The sequence below is a fragment of the Mobula hypostoma genome, chromosome 19 (genome assembly GCF_963921235.1).
Source record: "Mobula hypostoma chromosome 19, sMobHyp1.1, whole genome shotgun sequence".
Lineage (NCBI taxonomy): Eukaryota > Metazoa > Chordata > Chondrichthyes > Myliobatiformes > Myliobatidae > Mobula > Mobula hypostoma.
Genome location: NC_086115.1, coordinates 38,794,633 through 38,811,271, shown reverse-complemented (window position 1 = coordinate 38,811,271; position 16,639 = coordinate 38,794,633). Strand labels below are relative to the sequence as shown.

The window sequence follows — 16,639 nt, the reverse complement described above, 5'->3', positions numbered from 1 at the left end:
AAGTTCTATAAATCATAAAATAAAACATTGTATTTGTTGTTGTTTAATCCAAAAAGAAGTAACTTTTGGAAGTTCCTGGAATGCACCTACTGGACAAAATCTAATCGATTTGCTAGAAGTTTATAATGTTAAAGGAATGTAAATGGTCAACTACTTTCTTATTTTTTAAACTTTCTGGAAAGTTACAGAAAAATTGCAGACATGAAATCTCTGTTCATTCATAATTAGATTTTGCATATGGATTTGAGAGGGCTTTTCATTCCACTCTCTGATTGTTTAGCAAGAAAACTATGCTCTTGCTCAAAAAACCTGCAGGTAGCTTATATTGTTGTATAGTAGTCATGAGGCAAGAAATTCTGTTGATAATTATTCTCTTTAGCTCTAATACTGCCAAGTGTACTTACCACCTGCTCTCACAGGAAAAAAAACTGAGACTTTATAGGCTGTGTGACTTAACTGCATGTCAGTGTGCCACTTAGATTTCTGCAACCATTTTCAATCAGTGTTATAATTTGTGTGGTTTTAATACCAGATTGTTTTTCTTTGGCCATGTGTAGGGAAATCAGAGTGTATGCTGAAATCAGAATTTTATTGTCCTGGCAATATATCCTTTGATTTATATTTTATTTGGAGGGGGGGGAGAATAACTATTAATTTGACATTTTAACGACACCAGACTAAAAATAGCTTGTTGTGCAATGTTATATAGGATGCTTTGTTTGACAGCACTGTATACATTGTGATTTTGACTATCATGCTGGTTAACATGTTTCCCCTGCTTCTTGCAGCTTGTTCAGGCTGCTGATCTAATAGAAGCTGAATTTCAACCCGGAATGAGCAGTAGGCAGAAAAATAAAGCAAAGAGGATGGCTAAGCTGTTTGCTAAGCAACGATCCAGAGATACCACAGAAGGAAATGCAAACAATGAAAAATGGTATGTACACGACTTGCTTATGTTTTAAATTGTGCTGAATAATACTAAAAGTTAATAAATGGAAAAGCCATAGATTGATTCTATAGTATGACATTGTAGTTCAAGATTTAATTTTGTGATATTTGCACTGACAAAATTCCATTGTAGAATTCTCAATTTTTAGCAATACGTTCTTGTTCATTATAGAAACTAGAGCACACTTTCAAATAGTGGAGCTCTGTTTCATTATGGAAAGCACATTACTCACCAATTCTTATATGTTGTTGAAAATTTCCTGCTTTATAATGTAAGGTATTCCACTTGAACCATACACACTAGTTATCTGAACACATTTTTCTGACACACTTTTAGGTGTTCTTTAATTTAAACCCACAGCTTTAGAAAGTATATTGTACTACTGTTTGTTACAACTGCAGTTTGATTTGGGAGGGGGAGGCATTCTTAAATTACTCAATTAATGTGAAAAACTTAATGGGAGATTTCATTAAATGGGAAACTTAATTCAAAAATAAGAAAAATTGAACCAATATCTGTGTTTCACTTAATTAAAATCAAAAATTTATATGAAGAATAAAGACTCAGATGGGTTTAATTTCATCTTGCTAATGTTAGAAACTGTTCTGAAGCTAGAAGCGGGGGTGGGGAGAATAGCCAGAATTACCCAATTGGTGAAAGTCAAAATTAACTTGTGACTTTTTTTGCATTGGTTCCAGCTGTAAAGAACGTGGGCACCTAATTTGTAAGAGGTCTGAATTGCAGTTGACTTTTTTCAGCAGCTAAATCATTCAAATAGACTGCCAAAAGTCAGTGTCAGAATTTGTACAAAGAATGGCCATGAGAGTATGAAAGGTTGTTCAGGAGCCATTATAAACATGTGATGCCTTTTGGCAAAGAAGAGGAAGGATATTTGGAGAGGACCAATTTGAAGTGTTTGTAAAGCTCTGCCATCTGATGTAAAATGGTAATAGTTCAGCTATACAGTAGAACTTAAGATTTTTTTAGTGTTCATTATGATACAATTATTGTGAAGAGACAAATTTCTGTTGTACAAGAGCAGATGTGTCAATATTGGATTGGAAGCAATTCAGTAGCAGTAGATTAGGAAGAAAACCAGAAGGTAAATGTGTTTATACATGCTCTAATTGAGCAATTGAATGTGTATTTTAAGTACTGCAAGTGGGCAAAATTATATTTGGTAAAAAGCTAGATGATGAGAATTCATTTTAACTGACTTTTTAATTACAAGGGAGTAGTCACTGTTGGTCCTTGCGGACTAAAATATCTTGCTTACAATTGAATCGCTCATTATTCAAATTTAATTACTATATTTCTTTGATAACTAAGAGAAAAGATGTCTTGTTTTATAACCAGATTGCAATTTATTTATACCTGGAATATTGAGAAGCATTCAAAAGCTTATTAAAATGAAATGAATGGTTTGAAAGGAAAGTAAATTAACTCTTTTGCTTTTAAAAGCAATCTCCTAAAATAATGGTTTTAAGTTATTTTCAATAAATAAACACATGGAACCTTCCTTTCTTTCTCACACCTACCATAGAGTAATTGCTGGGAAATGCCAGCAAGCTGGTGAGCAGAATAGCTGATGAGATTCCATTGTTTAAAAAAAACATCAATTTTGCATATAAATAAACACATGCTAAAGTCCCAAATTTGCTTACATTTACAAAGGTCAATGCTTGCTGTTTATAGACTGATGACATTTTGAAGAACTGCTAGGATTTAGTCCAGAGTTGTCATTTCAATCCAGTGTGACTTTTCTAGGAAGAATTAGAGCTAAGCAGTTTGATAAATGAAAAGAAAGTAGAAGGGGAGAAAAATGGAAAGGTCTCTGAAAGGATAAATTGCAGGAAAGGTTGAGTGACTGAAGGGACAACAGGGCAGAGTAAGAGAGTAGTAATAGGAAAAGAAACAAAGAAACCTTAAGACCATAAGATATAGGAGCAGAATTAGGCCATTTGGCCCATCGAGTCTGCTCCACCATTTCATCATGGCTGTCCAACTTTTCTCTCCGACCCAATCTCCTGCCTTCTCCTTATCCCTTCATGCCCTGAACAGTCAAGAACCTGTCAATCTCTGCCTTAAATATATATGAAGACTTGGCCTCCACAGCTGCCTGAGGCAAAGAATTCTACTGATTCACCACTCTGTGGCTGAAGTAATTCCTCCTCATCTCCGTTCTGAAAGGATGCCCCTCTATTTTGAGAGTGTGTCCTCTGGTCTAAGTCTCTCCCACCATAGGAAACATCCTCTCCGTAGCCACTCTATCAAGGCTGATATTAATGAAAGATGATTAATTAACTGAACTTAAGAAGTCAAATATGGAGTGAATGAAATGAAACAAATAAATTGAAAATCCGCATAAACTGATGAATGCAAAAGGTTGCAGAGTATCCAAGCTGAAGATGGAAGTGCTTTTTTTTTTTTTTTGAACTTGTCTTTTTTTTTGGGAAAGAGAAAGCCAGAAGGTGCAAAGGTTGGATTTGGGAGTGCAGAGGAGAACCTAAGGAATAGGCATCCAGATGTGCAGTCATACTTGTGAACTAAATGGGGTGCTCTGTAAAGTGTTTGCCCTTGAATTGTAGAGGCTCTCGTGCAAATTGTTTTTTCATCGAGGAAGTCTGAGGTTTTGAGTTGTGGAAAGTGAAAATGTTAAAAATAAAATAGATGGGGCATCTTCTGCAGCAGCATAGAAAGGTGCTTTCCATCACACGTTAGCCTTGCATTTTGATGACTTCAATAGATTTTTAAAACCAGAATCTTTTTTTATCCCACCTAATTCTGTTCTGTTCATTGATTGTCCCTGTAAGTGGATGCATTATTCTTTATGTATGAGTTTTTTTCAACTGATTATATTTGTAGACTTGCCATAAGTTGTAAAGATTGCACATTTCATTTTCTTTGTTGGATTTTAGAATTGTATCCAGTAATACATTTAAACTTGTGTAATATTGCAGGAATTTTGCAATGTTGATATTTGTACAATAAAGTCAAATACAGCCAAAATCATTTTAAGAATGGCAAGACTGAAGCCACTTGACCACTTTTCATAATTCAGAAATTTTAGTTATTAGATTCTGTGAGTTAAATTTTGATACTGTTGTAGGATTAAACTACCTCATTGATTCCAATGTAGGAACAGAGATCTTCATGTTGAATGAAATTGGTAACTGGTGTATTATTGTCATATGTATAGTGAAAAGCTTTGTTTTTCATGTCATCTATACAGATCCTCTCCTTATTTTTTTACCCTCCTGTCCAACCCTTCAAAACAGGCTCACAGCAGTTTGCCCTCTGATACTTAAATGTACTGTATACGTGCTACATTCTGGAATCAACATTAGCACCTATAGTGCCTAATTAAAGCATTATGCTGATTCAGTTAATACCACATATCAATTCAATATTGTATTTCAGAATTTTCATTAATAATTATGCAAGTATTAGTTCCTGGTGTTAAACAGTTAGACCCATAGCTACAGCTTTATGAAGACTGAACCCATCTACTCAACATTTCCAAATCTATATTCAAACAATAGGTTGGTCCATGGGTACATCATATTTTGTGAAACAGTAGAAAAAAAAGATACCGTATTGCTGGAAATGCTACTGTTTGCTTTAATTAAACAATTGCATGCCAAATTAACAAATATACCTAACTGAAATGAAAAAAATTCAACCATAAGAGCTTTGCCAATCTTTATTTTACAGCAATGATAATGTTGACATGGAGCCAGAAGAAAAACGCAGAAAACTTGCAAATGTTGTTATTGAACAAGCAGCAACTGAATCTAAAGTGTTGATTGACAATGTTCTTGACAATTCTTCCTCATTTGATGAGGTGAGATGAAAAGTTATGATCTTTAGAATTGTGTAGTGATTCAACACTGGATACATTTTTCTAATTTGGTATTTCTGATTCATAATGCTAGAAAAAAAAGGTTTTAAAACCCCCTTATTTGCTTACATAATATATCGTTAAGACAGTTTACAATGATTGATTAATGATTTGCCAATCATGATAAATGTGTATTAACAAATAATGTTCCCACTCAGTCAAATGAATGGCCATTGGAAAGTTTTTGTGAAGAACTCTGCAACGATCTCTTCAACCCTTCATGGGAGGTAAGATAATTGTGATAAGTCTTGTAGATTTATTCACAACTGTACTAGTTTATTTGTATAATATCACTTTAAACTCAAATCAGAACTATTATTCTAATTTACCATCAAATAGTGCATTACATTTTTCTTGTTAGTTACAGGAAGTAATACCCGCAGGATCATAAATAATAAATTCCCAGTGAAGCAGGTGCAGCAGCCAAAAATGGGTTGGAAAAATGCTGTTTACATGCTTGTGTACCTCGTGAGATATTAAGATTGTTTGTGCAATGTCAGTTAAGTACAGATGGCCCTGTTTATTACAGCTAACACTAGTATGCTATGTTAAGTTTCTCAAATATAATATTTTGAAATTGATGTCCAATTGGACTTAAGAATGGATAATGCGGGAAATTATGATTGCCAGATTTTTAGATCTAGATTTTCTTTTTGTAGGTGGTCCTTGTAAAATTTGAACTACTTAACATGCTTTTCTATCATGTTCCACTCCTTTCAGTAGATAAACACAAACAAGTCATTGATGTATATGGAGCATGGAATTAATTGATCTATGTCAAAAGTGGGAATTTCCAACTGTATTCATGAAGTTAAAATGTGATTTTTAAAGATGAATTTTAAAGCCTTATTATTTAACTAAAATTTTAAGTACATAGTTTGTGAAATTATAGATTTTTTAAAATAATGTCACTTCATGTAAAAATATTAGGATGAAGATTTTTGAGCATATTCAGCTTTAGCGTGGAGGAGACTTCCGGTAGCGCTCATGGAGTGAAGTCGCGTTCTTGACTCGCTCCATTACCTCTGAGTTTTTTCTCTCTATGGTCAGCTATACTTTAATTAACTATTAAGGCATCAATTTTTACAATACTTTGAATTAAACTGAATTCTCTGACAATTGGATGATACTGAGATCGGCTATGTCTAAGAACGGGAAAGACGGCAAGGATGGTAAACCTCCGGTTAAACCGAAAGCTACGGATCTCCCTCCGACTGAATCACCGGTGACTTTGAAAGCGATATCGGAGTTAATTCAGAGGGAAATTTCAACCTCTGTTAGGGAGATGATTCGTACAGAAATTGTGGGCTTTGTTAAAGACCTGATTCATACGGAAATCTCAACTAAGTTCCAGAAAATTGCCGATTTAATTGATAAGATGCAAACATTTATTGCGGAACATCAGTCGGCTATATCTGATCTTCAAAAATCCGCGCAACAAAGTGAGCTTAAGATGGGGAAAATCGAAGAAACAATTAATGTAATGAAGAAGAAACTTGACTTTTTGACTTTTAAAAACTCTGACTTGGAATCTAGAATGCGACGGCAGAATTTACGAATGATTGGCGTCAGGGAAGCCGTGGAAGCTAACAACCCTATGAAATATTTCTCCCAACTTTTAAAAGAGGCATTCCCTACTGTATTTCCTGACCAACCACCGCTACTGGATCGTGTTCACAGAATCCCATCATACTCGTCTAGGTCAGATAGACCTAGGCATGTTATCTTACGTTTTCATTACTTTCAAGACAAGGAGAGACTGTTTCGATTCGCTCGATCTAAAGGTTTCATTGATTTTTCGGATCTTAAGTTCCGATTCGTGGAAGATTTCAGTAAACCAATCTGGGACCAACGGGTCCGTTACAGATCCGTGATGTCGGAATTCTATAAGATGGATTTAAGACCAGCGCTGCTGTACCCTGCACGTCTAAGGATTCGCATGTTAGATGGAGCCCTTCGTTTTTTTGATTCTCCATCGGATGCCCAGAGTTATCTGGATCAACTTTCATCCTCAACATCTTAATTGCCTTTTTTTAATTTTCTCCGTTGATCGGAGGCTGTGAATTGGTTGGTTTTAACTTTTCTGTGCCCTATTTGGGCAGAAAAGTTTACTTTCGATTTCTTAATATGGCTGCTAAACTTTCTTTTTAACTGTGTCATTTCTTTCTTTTCCCAGGGGATTCTGGGTGGTTACTTCCCTTTTGTCATCTTACGTATTTCCTGTGCGGCCTTAAATTTTGTAGTTTTTTAAAATTTTATTCTGTTTTGCTTTTTATAATCATTTTATGTTAATAATCCTATTTTTTTTGTTGCTGTGTCTATTCATGAGTTTGAGGTTTATTGTGGTTTTTTTTTAATATATACTTTCCGGCTTTTGTTCTGTTCTGTGTGTATTTTAATTGAGCTAACTTTTTTTTACTTATTTTTTTACTGTTTTACAATTAGCTGATCCTTTTCATATTTATACCTTTTTTTTAGGGAGCGTATACCGGAAGTCATGGGGGTAGTTTTAGCGCTTGCTTCTTTCTGGCGGGTCTGCTTTAGATTTCGCCTTGGGGTCTTGGGGTGGGGGGTGGTGGGAGGGGCTTCACGTTTTAGTTTGTTTCTCTTTGGGCTATATACATTATTGAAGTATTGGTTGCGTCCTTTTCCCCGGTATCTTTTGTATGTTCTGTTTCCTCTCCGGGTTTGTGGGTCGCGCCTATTGTCAATCCTCCTTGTTGTGGGTTGACTTTAGGATTTATGGAGTCTATTATTAATTTTGTCTCCTGGAATACTAATGGTCTTAATCATCCTATTAAAAGGAAAAAAGTTTTTAAAGTGTTCCGGAGACTTAAAGCACAAATTTTATTTTTACAAGAGACCCATGTACGGAGGGGGGACAGACTACGTTTTTTCAAATTCTGGAAGGGACAACAATTTCATTCGAACTCCAATGCTAAGATTCGAGGCGTCTCTATTTTTATAGACTCCTCAGTTACTTTTATACAACAGGATATTATCTCTGATCCGAATGGTAGATTTTTATTGGTTAGTGGTTTACTATTTAATAAAAAAGTAGTTTTGGTTAATGTTTATGCTCCTAATATGGATTGTCCGGAATTTTATAAATCATTGTTTGATCAGTTTCCGAATTTGAACGAGTTTTCATTGATTTGGGGCGGAGATCTTAATACCTGTTTATCTCCAGCTTTGGACCGTTCGGCTCCTTTACGGACTTTACCTAATAAATCTGCAAATTTGATTAATTTTTTCCTTTCTGATTCTGGGTCGACAGACATTTGGCGTTTTCTGCATCCTCAGGAAAAAGATTTTTCCTTCTTTTCACATGTTCATCATTCCTATTCAAGAATTGATTATTTTTTCATTGATTCTCGTCTCATTCCTTCAGTGATTAAATGTGATTATGATTCTATAACCATTTCGGATCATGCTCCACTTAAGCTTTCTATTAAAATTATGGCCAATATACCAAACAATAGACAATGGCGTTTTAATTCGCTGTTGCTTCAGGACTCGGACTTTGTTAATTTTATGAATGAACAGATTGAGCTTTTTTTTACAATTAACCATACAGAAGATATTTCGGTTAACACTCTTTGGGACACTTTTAAAGCCTATATTCGGGGTCAGATTATTTCGTATTCCGTTGCTTTGAGGAAGAAACAGAAGCAGGAGGAGATGGCAATTGTGGACAAGATTAAAGAAATTGATAAGAAATATGTTATGGCTCCTTCTGAGGAGCTATACAAACAAAGAACTGAACTTCAAATGGAACACAGTTTACTACTCTCGTCCTCGATTGTAAACCAATTAAAGAAAACAAGAAGTGATTTTTATGTTCACAGTGATAAAATTGGCAAGCTGCTGGCTAATCAATTGAAATCTAATTATGTTAAATCTCAAATCAATCAGATTTATAACCAAAATGATCGATTGATATTGGATCATGTGGGGATTAATCAAACCTTTTGTGATTTTTATTCTTCTTTATATCAATCAGAGTCTCCTCGAGATTCTAAATATATGAATGATTTTTTAGATAAGTTAGACTTCCCTCAGATTTCACAGGATATGTCTTCTTTATTAGATACTTCCATTACAATGGATGAGATTAAGAATGTTATTTTTTCTATGAATCTGGGGAAAGCTCCTGGCCCTGATGGGTTTACCGTTGAATTTTATAAATGTTTTGCTTCTTTATTGATTCCTTGGCTCTATAAGGTTTTTGAGGCTTCTTTGAAACTTGGTAAACTTCCGGAATCTTTTAATAGAGCATCAATTTCTTTAATACTAAAGAAGGATAAAGACCCTGCTCAATGTGCATCTTATAGACCAATATCTTTATTAAATGTTGATTCTAAAGTTTTTTCTAAGTTATTAGCAAATAGACTAGAAAAAGTACTTCCTTCTATTATTTCGGAAGACCAAACGGGTTTTATTAAAGGTCGTTACTCTTTTTATAATATTCGTACATTGTTAAATATCGTTTATACTCCCTCACAAAATGTTCCTGAGTGTGTTATTTCTTTAGATGCCGAGAAAGCTTTTGATAGAGTAGAATGGCCTTATTTATTTAAGGTGCTTGAAATGTTTAATTTTAGCTTGAAATTTATATCCTGGATTAAACTGTTATATCACTCCCCTGTAGCCTCGGTTCGTACTAACTCCTTAAACTCACCTTTTTTTCCTCTCTTTCGTGGTACTCGACAAGGCTGTCCTCTTAGTCCCCTATTATTTGATATTGCATTAGAACCTCTTGCAATTGCTATTCGAGAATCTTCAAATATTACTGGGATAACTCGGGGATTAAAGTCCCATAAATTATCACTCTATGCTGATGATTTACTTTTATATATTTCTAATCCTGAGAGATCCATTCCTGCTGTTTTAGAGTTATTAGCACAATTTGGTCTTTTCTCAGGTTATAAATTAAATCTTAGTAAGAGTGAACTTTTTCCGATTAATAAACATCTTCCCTTATATTATAAATTTCCATTTAAATTGATTAATAATTACTTTTCATATCTTGGGATTAAAATTACTTGTAAACATAAAGATTTATTTAAGACTAACTTTTTACCATTAATAGACCATATTACTCAACTTTCATCTAAATGGTTTCCCTTATATTTAACTTTGATTGGTCGTATTAATGCAGTTAAGATGTTTTTTTTGCCAAAATTTTTATATGTGTTTCAGGCATTACCAATTTTCGTTCCTAAATCTTTTTTTGATAAAGTTGACTCTAAAATTTCTTCATTTATTTGGCAGAATAAGAATCCGAGACTGGGTAAAATACATTTACAGAAAGCTAAGAGAGATGGAGGTTTAGCATTACCTAACTTTAGATTTTATTATTGGGCTATTAATATTCGACATATGAAATTTTGGTTACTTGACCGGGACATACTATCTATTCCTAAATGGGTAGCATTGGAATTACAATCTGTTCAGGGTTATACACTTGGTTCTATTTTAGGTTCCTCTCTTCCTTTTGATTCGAAACGCCTTAAGCAGGTCTCTAACCCGATAGTTAAATATGCTTTGCGCATTTGGTTTCAATTCAGAAAATTTTTTGATCTTAATCAATTCGGGTTAGCGATTCCTATTTTAGGTAACATATTTTTTCCTCCCTCTTTTACGGATCGCGCTTTTCAAACTTGGAAGACTAAGGGTATTTTACGGTTTTTGGATTTATTTTTAGATGGTTCCCTTATGTCTTTTGAACAATTATCTAATAAATATAACTTATCAAGAATACATTTTTTTAGATATTTACAAGTTAGAAATTTCCTAAGTACTATACTTTCTTCCTTTCCAATGCTTCCTCCTATATATATTTTAGATTCGATAATTAACCTTAATCCATGTCAGAAAGGTGCATCGGCTATGATTTATAATATTATTATGAAACTTAGGAAAGCTCCATTTGATAAGATTAGGGTAGATTGGGAACAGGAATTGGGGCTTACCATTTCTGTGGATGATTGGGGGCAGATTTTACAATTAGTTAATACTTCCTCTATTTGTGCTAAACATTCCCTAATTCAATTTTAAGTGGTTCATAGAGCACATATGTCCAAAGATAAGTTAGCGCGTTTTTACTCGCATATTAATCCTTTCTGTGATAGATGTTCGGGGCAGATAGCCTCTTTAACTCATATGTTTTGGTCTTGCCCTACTTTGGAAACTTTTTGGAGAGATATTTTCAATATTATTTCTAAGGTATTAAATATAGATATCTCTCCTCACCCTATTACTGCTATCTTTGGACTACCTAAAATTTCTAGTAATCTTTCCCCTTCAGCCCGTAGAATGATTGCATTTCTTACTTTAATGGCGAAAAGATGTATTTTACAACATTGGAAAGAGCTTAATGCTCCAACTACCTTTTTTTGGTTTTCTCAGACGATTTTATGTTTGAATCTGGAGAAAATTAGAAGTAACCTTTATGATTCTTCATTTAAATTTGAACAGATTTGGGGACCTTTTATTCGATATTTTCATTTAATGTAATATTTACCCTTCTTGTTTTTTCTTCATTGTTTTAATGGAGGTCGGGATTGAGGACGTGATTTTAAGTTTAACTCTGTTTGGTTTCAAGTTAGCCCATTGCTTTGCTTTGCTTTTAGTTAGTTGCACGGTGGGTTTTTTTTTGGGGGTTTTTTTTTCTTTTTTTTCCATTGATATATATAAAATCTAGTATACTATTATGTTATCTTGGTTTCTTATGCTTAAATTACATTGTTTGTAGTATTTTCTTTTTGGTATTGTTATCTTTTGGAATTTTATTATACTTTAACATTGTATTAATGTTTATATGGCTTACCTTTTTTGTATACTTACTCAATAAAAAGATTTAAAAAGAAAGAAAGCTTTAGCGTGTAAATGCCCAGCTCCATTCTTTCACTATAATTCAGGTACTTTGTGTCATAACAAAATGACTCACGGGAGCTAAAATCATTCACTGTGTCCAAGAACATTTTAAAAAGCCAAAGTTATAATCTTTTCTCCATTTTGGAATAATTTTCATTGGGTTCCAGAGATTACAGAACAGCCCTTTGTGTTTAACTGCTACCTAGTTATGTAAGAAGCCTGTACGTAGTCTGTTCCAACAGCATTAAAGTTCAAAGTTCAACCCTGAGATTCTTTTTCTGCGGGCATACTTAGCAAATCTATAGAACAGCAACTGTAAACGTCAGGAACTGTTTACTGTAAACAAACTATGCAAATACAGATATAAATAAATAGTAATAAGTAACGAGCATGAAGTAACAATATAATAGAGTTCTTGAATGAGTATAGCTATCCCCTTTTGTTCAAGAGCCTGATGGCTGAGGGGCAGTATGTGTTCTTGAACCTGGTGGTGCGACTCTTGAAGCACCTGTAGCACCTGTAACACCTTCTGAGGGCAGCAGTGAGAAAAGGGCATGGCCTGGGTGGTGAAGATCTTTTGATACTTGTGCTTTTCTACGGCGACGTTTCATGTTGATGTACTCAATGTTTGGGAGGGTTTTACCCGTGAGGTACTGGGCCAAATCGACTACCTTTTGTAGGATTTTCCACTCGGGTGTAGGTGTTCCCAGTGCAGCCAGTCAGCATGCTTTCCACCACGCATCTACAGAAGTCTGCCAAGGTTTTCAATGACATGCCAGACCTCTGCAGACTCCTGAGGAAGTAGCGGTGCTGTTGTGCTTTCTTCACGATAATACTTGTATGATGGGTCCAGGACAGGTCCTCTAAAATAGTGACACCCAGGAGTTTAAAGTTACTGACCCTCTCCACCTCTGATCCTCTGATGATGACTGGGTCATGGACCTCTGGTTTCCCTCTCCTGAAGTCTCCTTGGTCTTATTGACATTGAGTGAGAAGTTGTTGTTATTACACCACTCAGCCAGGTTTTCAATCTCTCTCCTGGATGCTGTTTCATCACCCTCTTTGATACAGCCCTCAACCGTGGTGTCATCAGCAAGCTTGTATATGGTGATGAGTTTTACCTAGACACACATTAATAGATATAAAGCGAGTAGAGCCGGGGGTTAAGTACAAGCTCTGTGCTGCTCTTGTGCTGATGGAGATTATGGAGGAGATGTTTTGACTGGGGTCTACAAGTGAGGAAATCCAGGTTCCAATTGTACAAGAGGGTATTGAGACCCAGTTCTTCGAGTTTACTACTTAGTTTTGAGGGAGTTATTACTCATCATTAATATGTGCAATAAATTGAAAAATGAATCGTTGGATTGTGATACATCTGTTTACTTTTTAATATCAGGTTCGTCATGGTGCAGGAACTGGGCTGAGAGAGATTTTGAAGGCACATGGGAAAAGTGGAGGTAAAATTGGAGACAGCACTTTAGAAGAGGTAAGAAATGGGGAGCAAAAAAATGGGGAGGAACTTAGCAAGTCAAGTAGCATCCATGGAGGTAAAATTGTCAATGTTTCAGGTCAAATAACTGTATCAGGCTCCCAGTGATGCTGCTCATCTTGAGTTCCTTCAGCAGCTTGTTTTTATTTCTAAATTCCAGCATTTGCATTTTCTTGTTTCTCAGTATGGATATACTTTGCACATTTTATTAATTTTAAGTTTTTTGTTAGGCCATGATTTTGAAGTTTGTATATGCAATTATATAATTTAAGGCTTTTTGTGTCATGTGCTCCTAACACAAAATACTATGTAGTATGAGGTGGGGAAATGATCGTGTGGTAGTACTTGAGCAAATGCAAGATTACTATTTGAGCCTATCGTTTAAATAAAACAAAATACCATAAAAAAGATTATTCATCATTATGTCAGTAGCATTTTTGGGGATTTTGCTTTCTGCAAACTGCTTATGTTAATTATCTTTTTAACAGCAGCTGACATTATAGATGTAATGTAACATTAAAATTGGGCTTTAATGTGACCATTCAAAATGTGTGGGTTATAATACACAAGGTTGTGCTCAAGTCATCTAATGCTGGTAGTTTTATATTACTACCCAATTTCAAGGGTACAGTTGTTATGTACCATAGTAGAAAAGATGTTTTAGAATATGCTGCAGAAGAAAGGTTTTTTTAAATTAGCAGTAGAGATGAGGGTAGCTTAAGAATATAAGGGTTGACGTAAAACCATTATCTAAATGAATAAAAAATATTCTAGAAGTGAACCTTTAAATTATGGAATTCTAGTGTAACATTAGGGACATAAAACTATTGAAATTGGCAGTAATTATGACTAATAACCTAAAATATTACTGAAAGAACTGCAGAGCATTTATTTTTCTCTCAAGATTGTTAATGTTTGGTTAAATTAGGATTTCCTCTGCTTATCGCTTGCCTTCTCTACATCTGTATTGTTTATTGCTTTGGTTCTTTCTCATATTTCTGCCACTATTCTTGGTGGATGGTTGTGATTAGTAAGTTATTAAAAGATTTTAATGTTAAAATGTGGTTACCATTATTAGCATTTCTGAGAGCTTTGGCTGTTGGAAAACTTGATTTTTGCTTTTAAATTGTGGAATATATTTTAAAAGATATTCCTTCTTGTAACTAACTTTAAAGCTACTGAAATATCACAAATGTCTGACTGGTTCACTAATAGTATCAAGGTAATAAAAGCTGGTGCATGATTGCATTAAATCACTGCCAGTAGCTCAAGAAAGTTCTGTCTGATTCTAGGAAAGCCAAAACAAAATTATCATATTATTATGGTGGCATATTTGGAAATATTGATGAATAAATCTTAACTGTAGTATCAAGAATTTTTTTTCTATTAATAATGCTAGACTTATGATGTTTAAAAAAACTGTTTATACAGTCCTGTTCAGGCCTTGAGGTATACCATACAGCTTTTTAGCAGTCTTGCTGCTTATCTATGGAATAGTATTTTGTTGCTTCTCTGTGAAACAGTATTTTTAATACGTATTTTTTCAGATCGAACAACAGCACCAGGAATGGCTTGAGGACTTGGCTATCCGTCTTCTTTGTGTGTTTGCACTGGATAGATTTGGAGATTTTGTATCTGATGAAGTAGGTGCAATATAATTTTAGAGGTAAAGAATGAATATATATCAAAGTAACTTCTCCTATGGTTATTTTCCATTGGTATTCTAAAAGAGTTGAGTAATGTGGCGTCTATTCTTTTTAAGTAGTTGCTAAGGTAGCTATTTATTAGTCAGATCTGATTAAAAGCCATCATGTTCAGATTAAGGAGCATTGATTGTAGCAAATGTTGTGTAAATACTGCCCATGCAAAGTTATCATTCGCCAAGAAACAACAGATTGTACACCAGGATAAAATTATAAACAGTATATTTCCCAATTTTTCAACTTACTCAAACAGTTAACAGGAAAAGAAAAAATTAAGTAAAAGGGCCTGCACTGTTAAACCAACCCAATACGCACATAAACGTTGAAACTCATCTGGAGTGGTTGGGTGTATCACTTTACTCACGTGCTGAACCCATGTTCTCCATGAAAGACACCAGTCACAGTTCAAACTTCCCCAAGAACCATCTTGAACAAAAACTGGCTAACTCAAGAGTATTAGCACTTCCTCCTTTGAACCATTCATCTGCACAAAGTACTTCTTACAATGGGGTCCCTCCTTCGAACGGCTTACGGCAGGCATCTTCCCTTGTGGCCTGCTCCACAGCTCCCACCAAAAGACGCCAAACCAGACTACTGTCCTTCTGAAATCTGATCCTGCCTAGCCCTCAATTGTTCCATGGCATCCCACTGGGCAGAAGGTTGCAACACATACAAGACAACTTCGATTGGCTGACACAACATTCCTAAGTTGGACAACATGGCTAAAGCCAAAACACTGTTACTAGCAGGACATACTGCTTTTGCAGAAAACTACTAAGATAAAAATACCTCACAGTATAGCAGTAGAAATCTTAACTAAGGCATTACACATAGCTGCTGTCTGATCTGCTGAGTTCCTCCAGCATTTTTCATGTATTTAATTTCCAGCATCTGTGGAAAGAGATGTCAATTTTTTTTGCATCTGCAATCCTTTCTCAGAACAATTGTTAGGATATTGGTTAATAAATTAGTATACAAAACCTGAATTAATAATCTGCTGACTTGAGTTAAAATTTTGAGTTGGGTCTGGAATAAAGATCTGTCATCAGTGTTTGTGGTATTCATGTCCTAAAAACCCATTCAGTTCACTAGTGTCTGTTAGGGAAAGAATATTTAACTTCTGCTGGCAATGGCCTAAAATGTGGCTATGGCTATGTGGCTGAATCTTAAGTGGCCACTGATATCATCCAGCAAGCCACTTGGTTCAGGGCTATAAATGCTAACTTTGAAAATGATCCCTACGCATCATTCAGTGTCATGAATGAATCTAAAAGAGCAAAAAAAAAGGTTAAAGGAAAGGAATTTGACCAGAAAAGGATCTATTCCCTTTTTGATCAAGGAAATCAGATGACAAAATTTAGGACAATAATATCTATTTTCCTGGTCATGTCCTAGGGCTTAATCATCTCTTTGTTTGCATTAGCAATGAATGAGATGGATACAAATGGGCAGGTAATATGGTGACAAAGAATTTCTGCAACATGTAAGAAATAATATTTTCATCTATAGGTTGTGGCACCTGTTCGGGAAACCTGTGCTCAAACACTTGGAGTTGTGTTGAAGTACATGAATGAGAGGGGTGTGCATGGAACAGTGGTTGTCTTATTAAAATTGTTGGCACAAGAACAGTGGGAAGTCAGACACGGTGGACTTCTGGGAATCAAATATGCTTTGGCAATCCGGCAAGTAAGTTGCAATATTCTTTAACTACATAACAT

At 34.9% G+C, this 16,639-nt stretch overlaps 1 protein-coding gene across 2 annotated transcripts in view; it reads left to right on the top strand.

Annotated features, from left to right (window-relative positions):
- btaf1 (BTAF1 RNA polymerase II, B-TFIID transcription factor-associated) overlaps window positions 1-16,639 on the top strand; it is an 88,384-nt gene that overhangs the window by 27,857 nt on the left and 43,888 nt on the right. For both annotated transcript variants that reach the window (XM_063071732.1, XM_063071731.1), the window contains exons 6-11: window positions 789-934; window positions 4,664-4,793; window positions 5,009-5,077; window positions 13,126-13,215; window positions 14,766-14,861; window positions 16,431-16,607. In XM_063071732.1, the coding sequence (XP_062927802.1) occupies window positions 789-934; window positions 4,664-4,793; window positions 5,009-5,077; window positions 13,126-13,215; window positions 14,766-14,861; window positions 16,431-16,607 (708 nt within the window). The remainder of the gene's footprint in view (window positions 1-788; window positions 935-4,663; window positions 4,794-5,008; window positions 5,078-13,125; window positions 13,216-14,765; window positions 14,862-16,430; window positions 16,608-16,639) is intronic.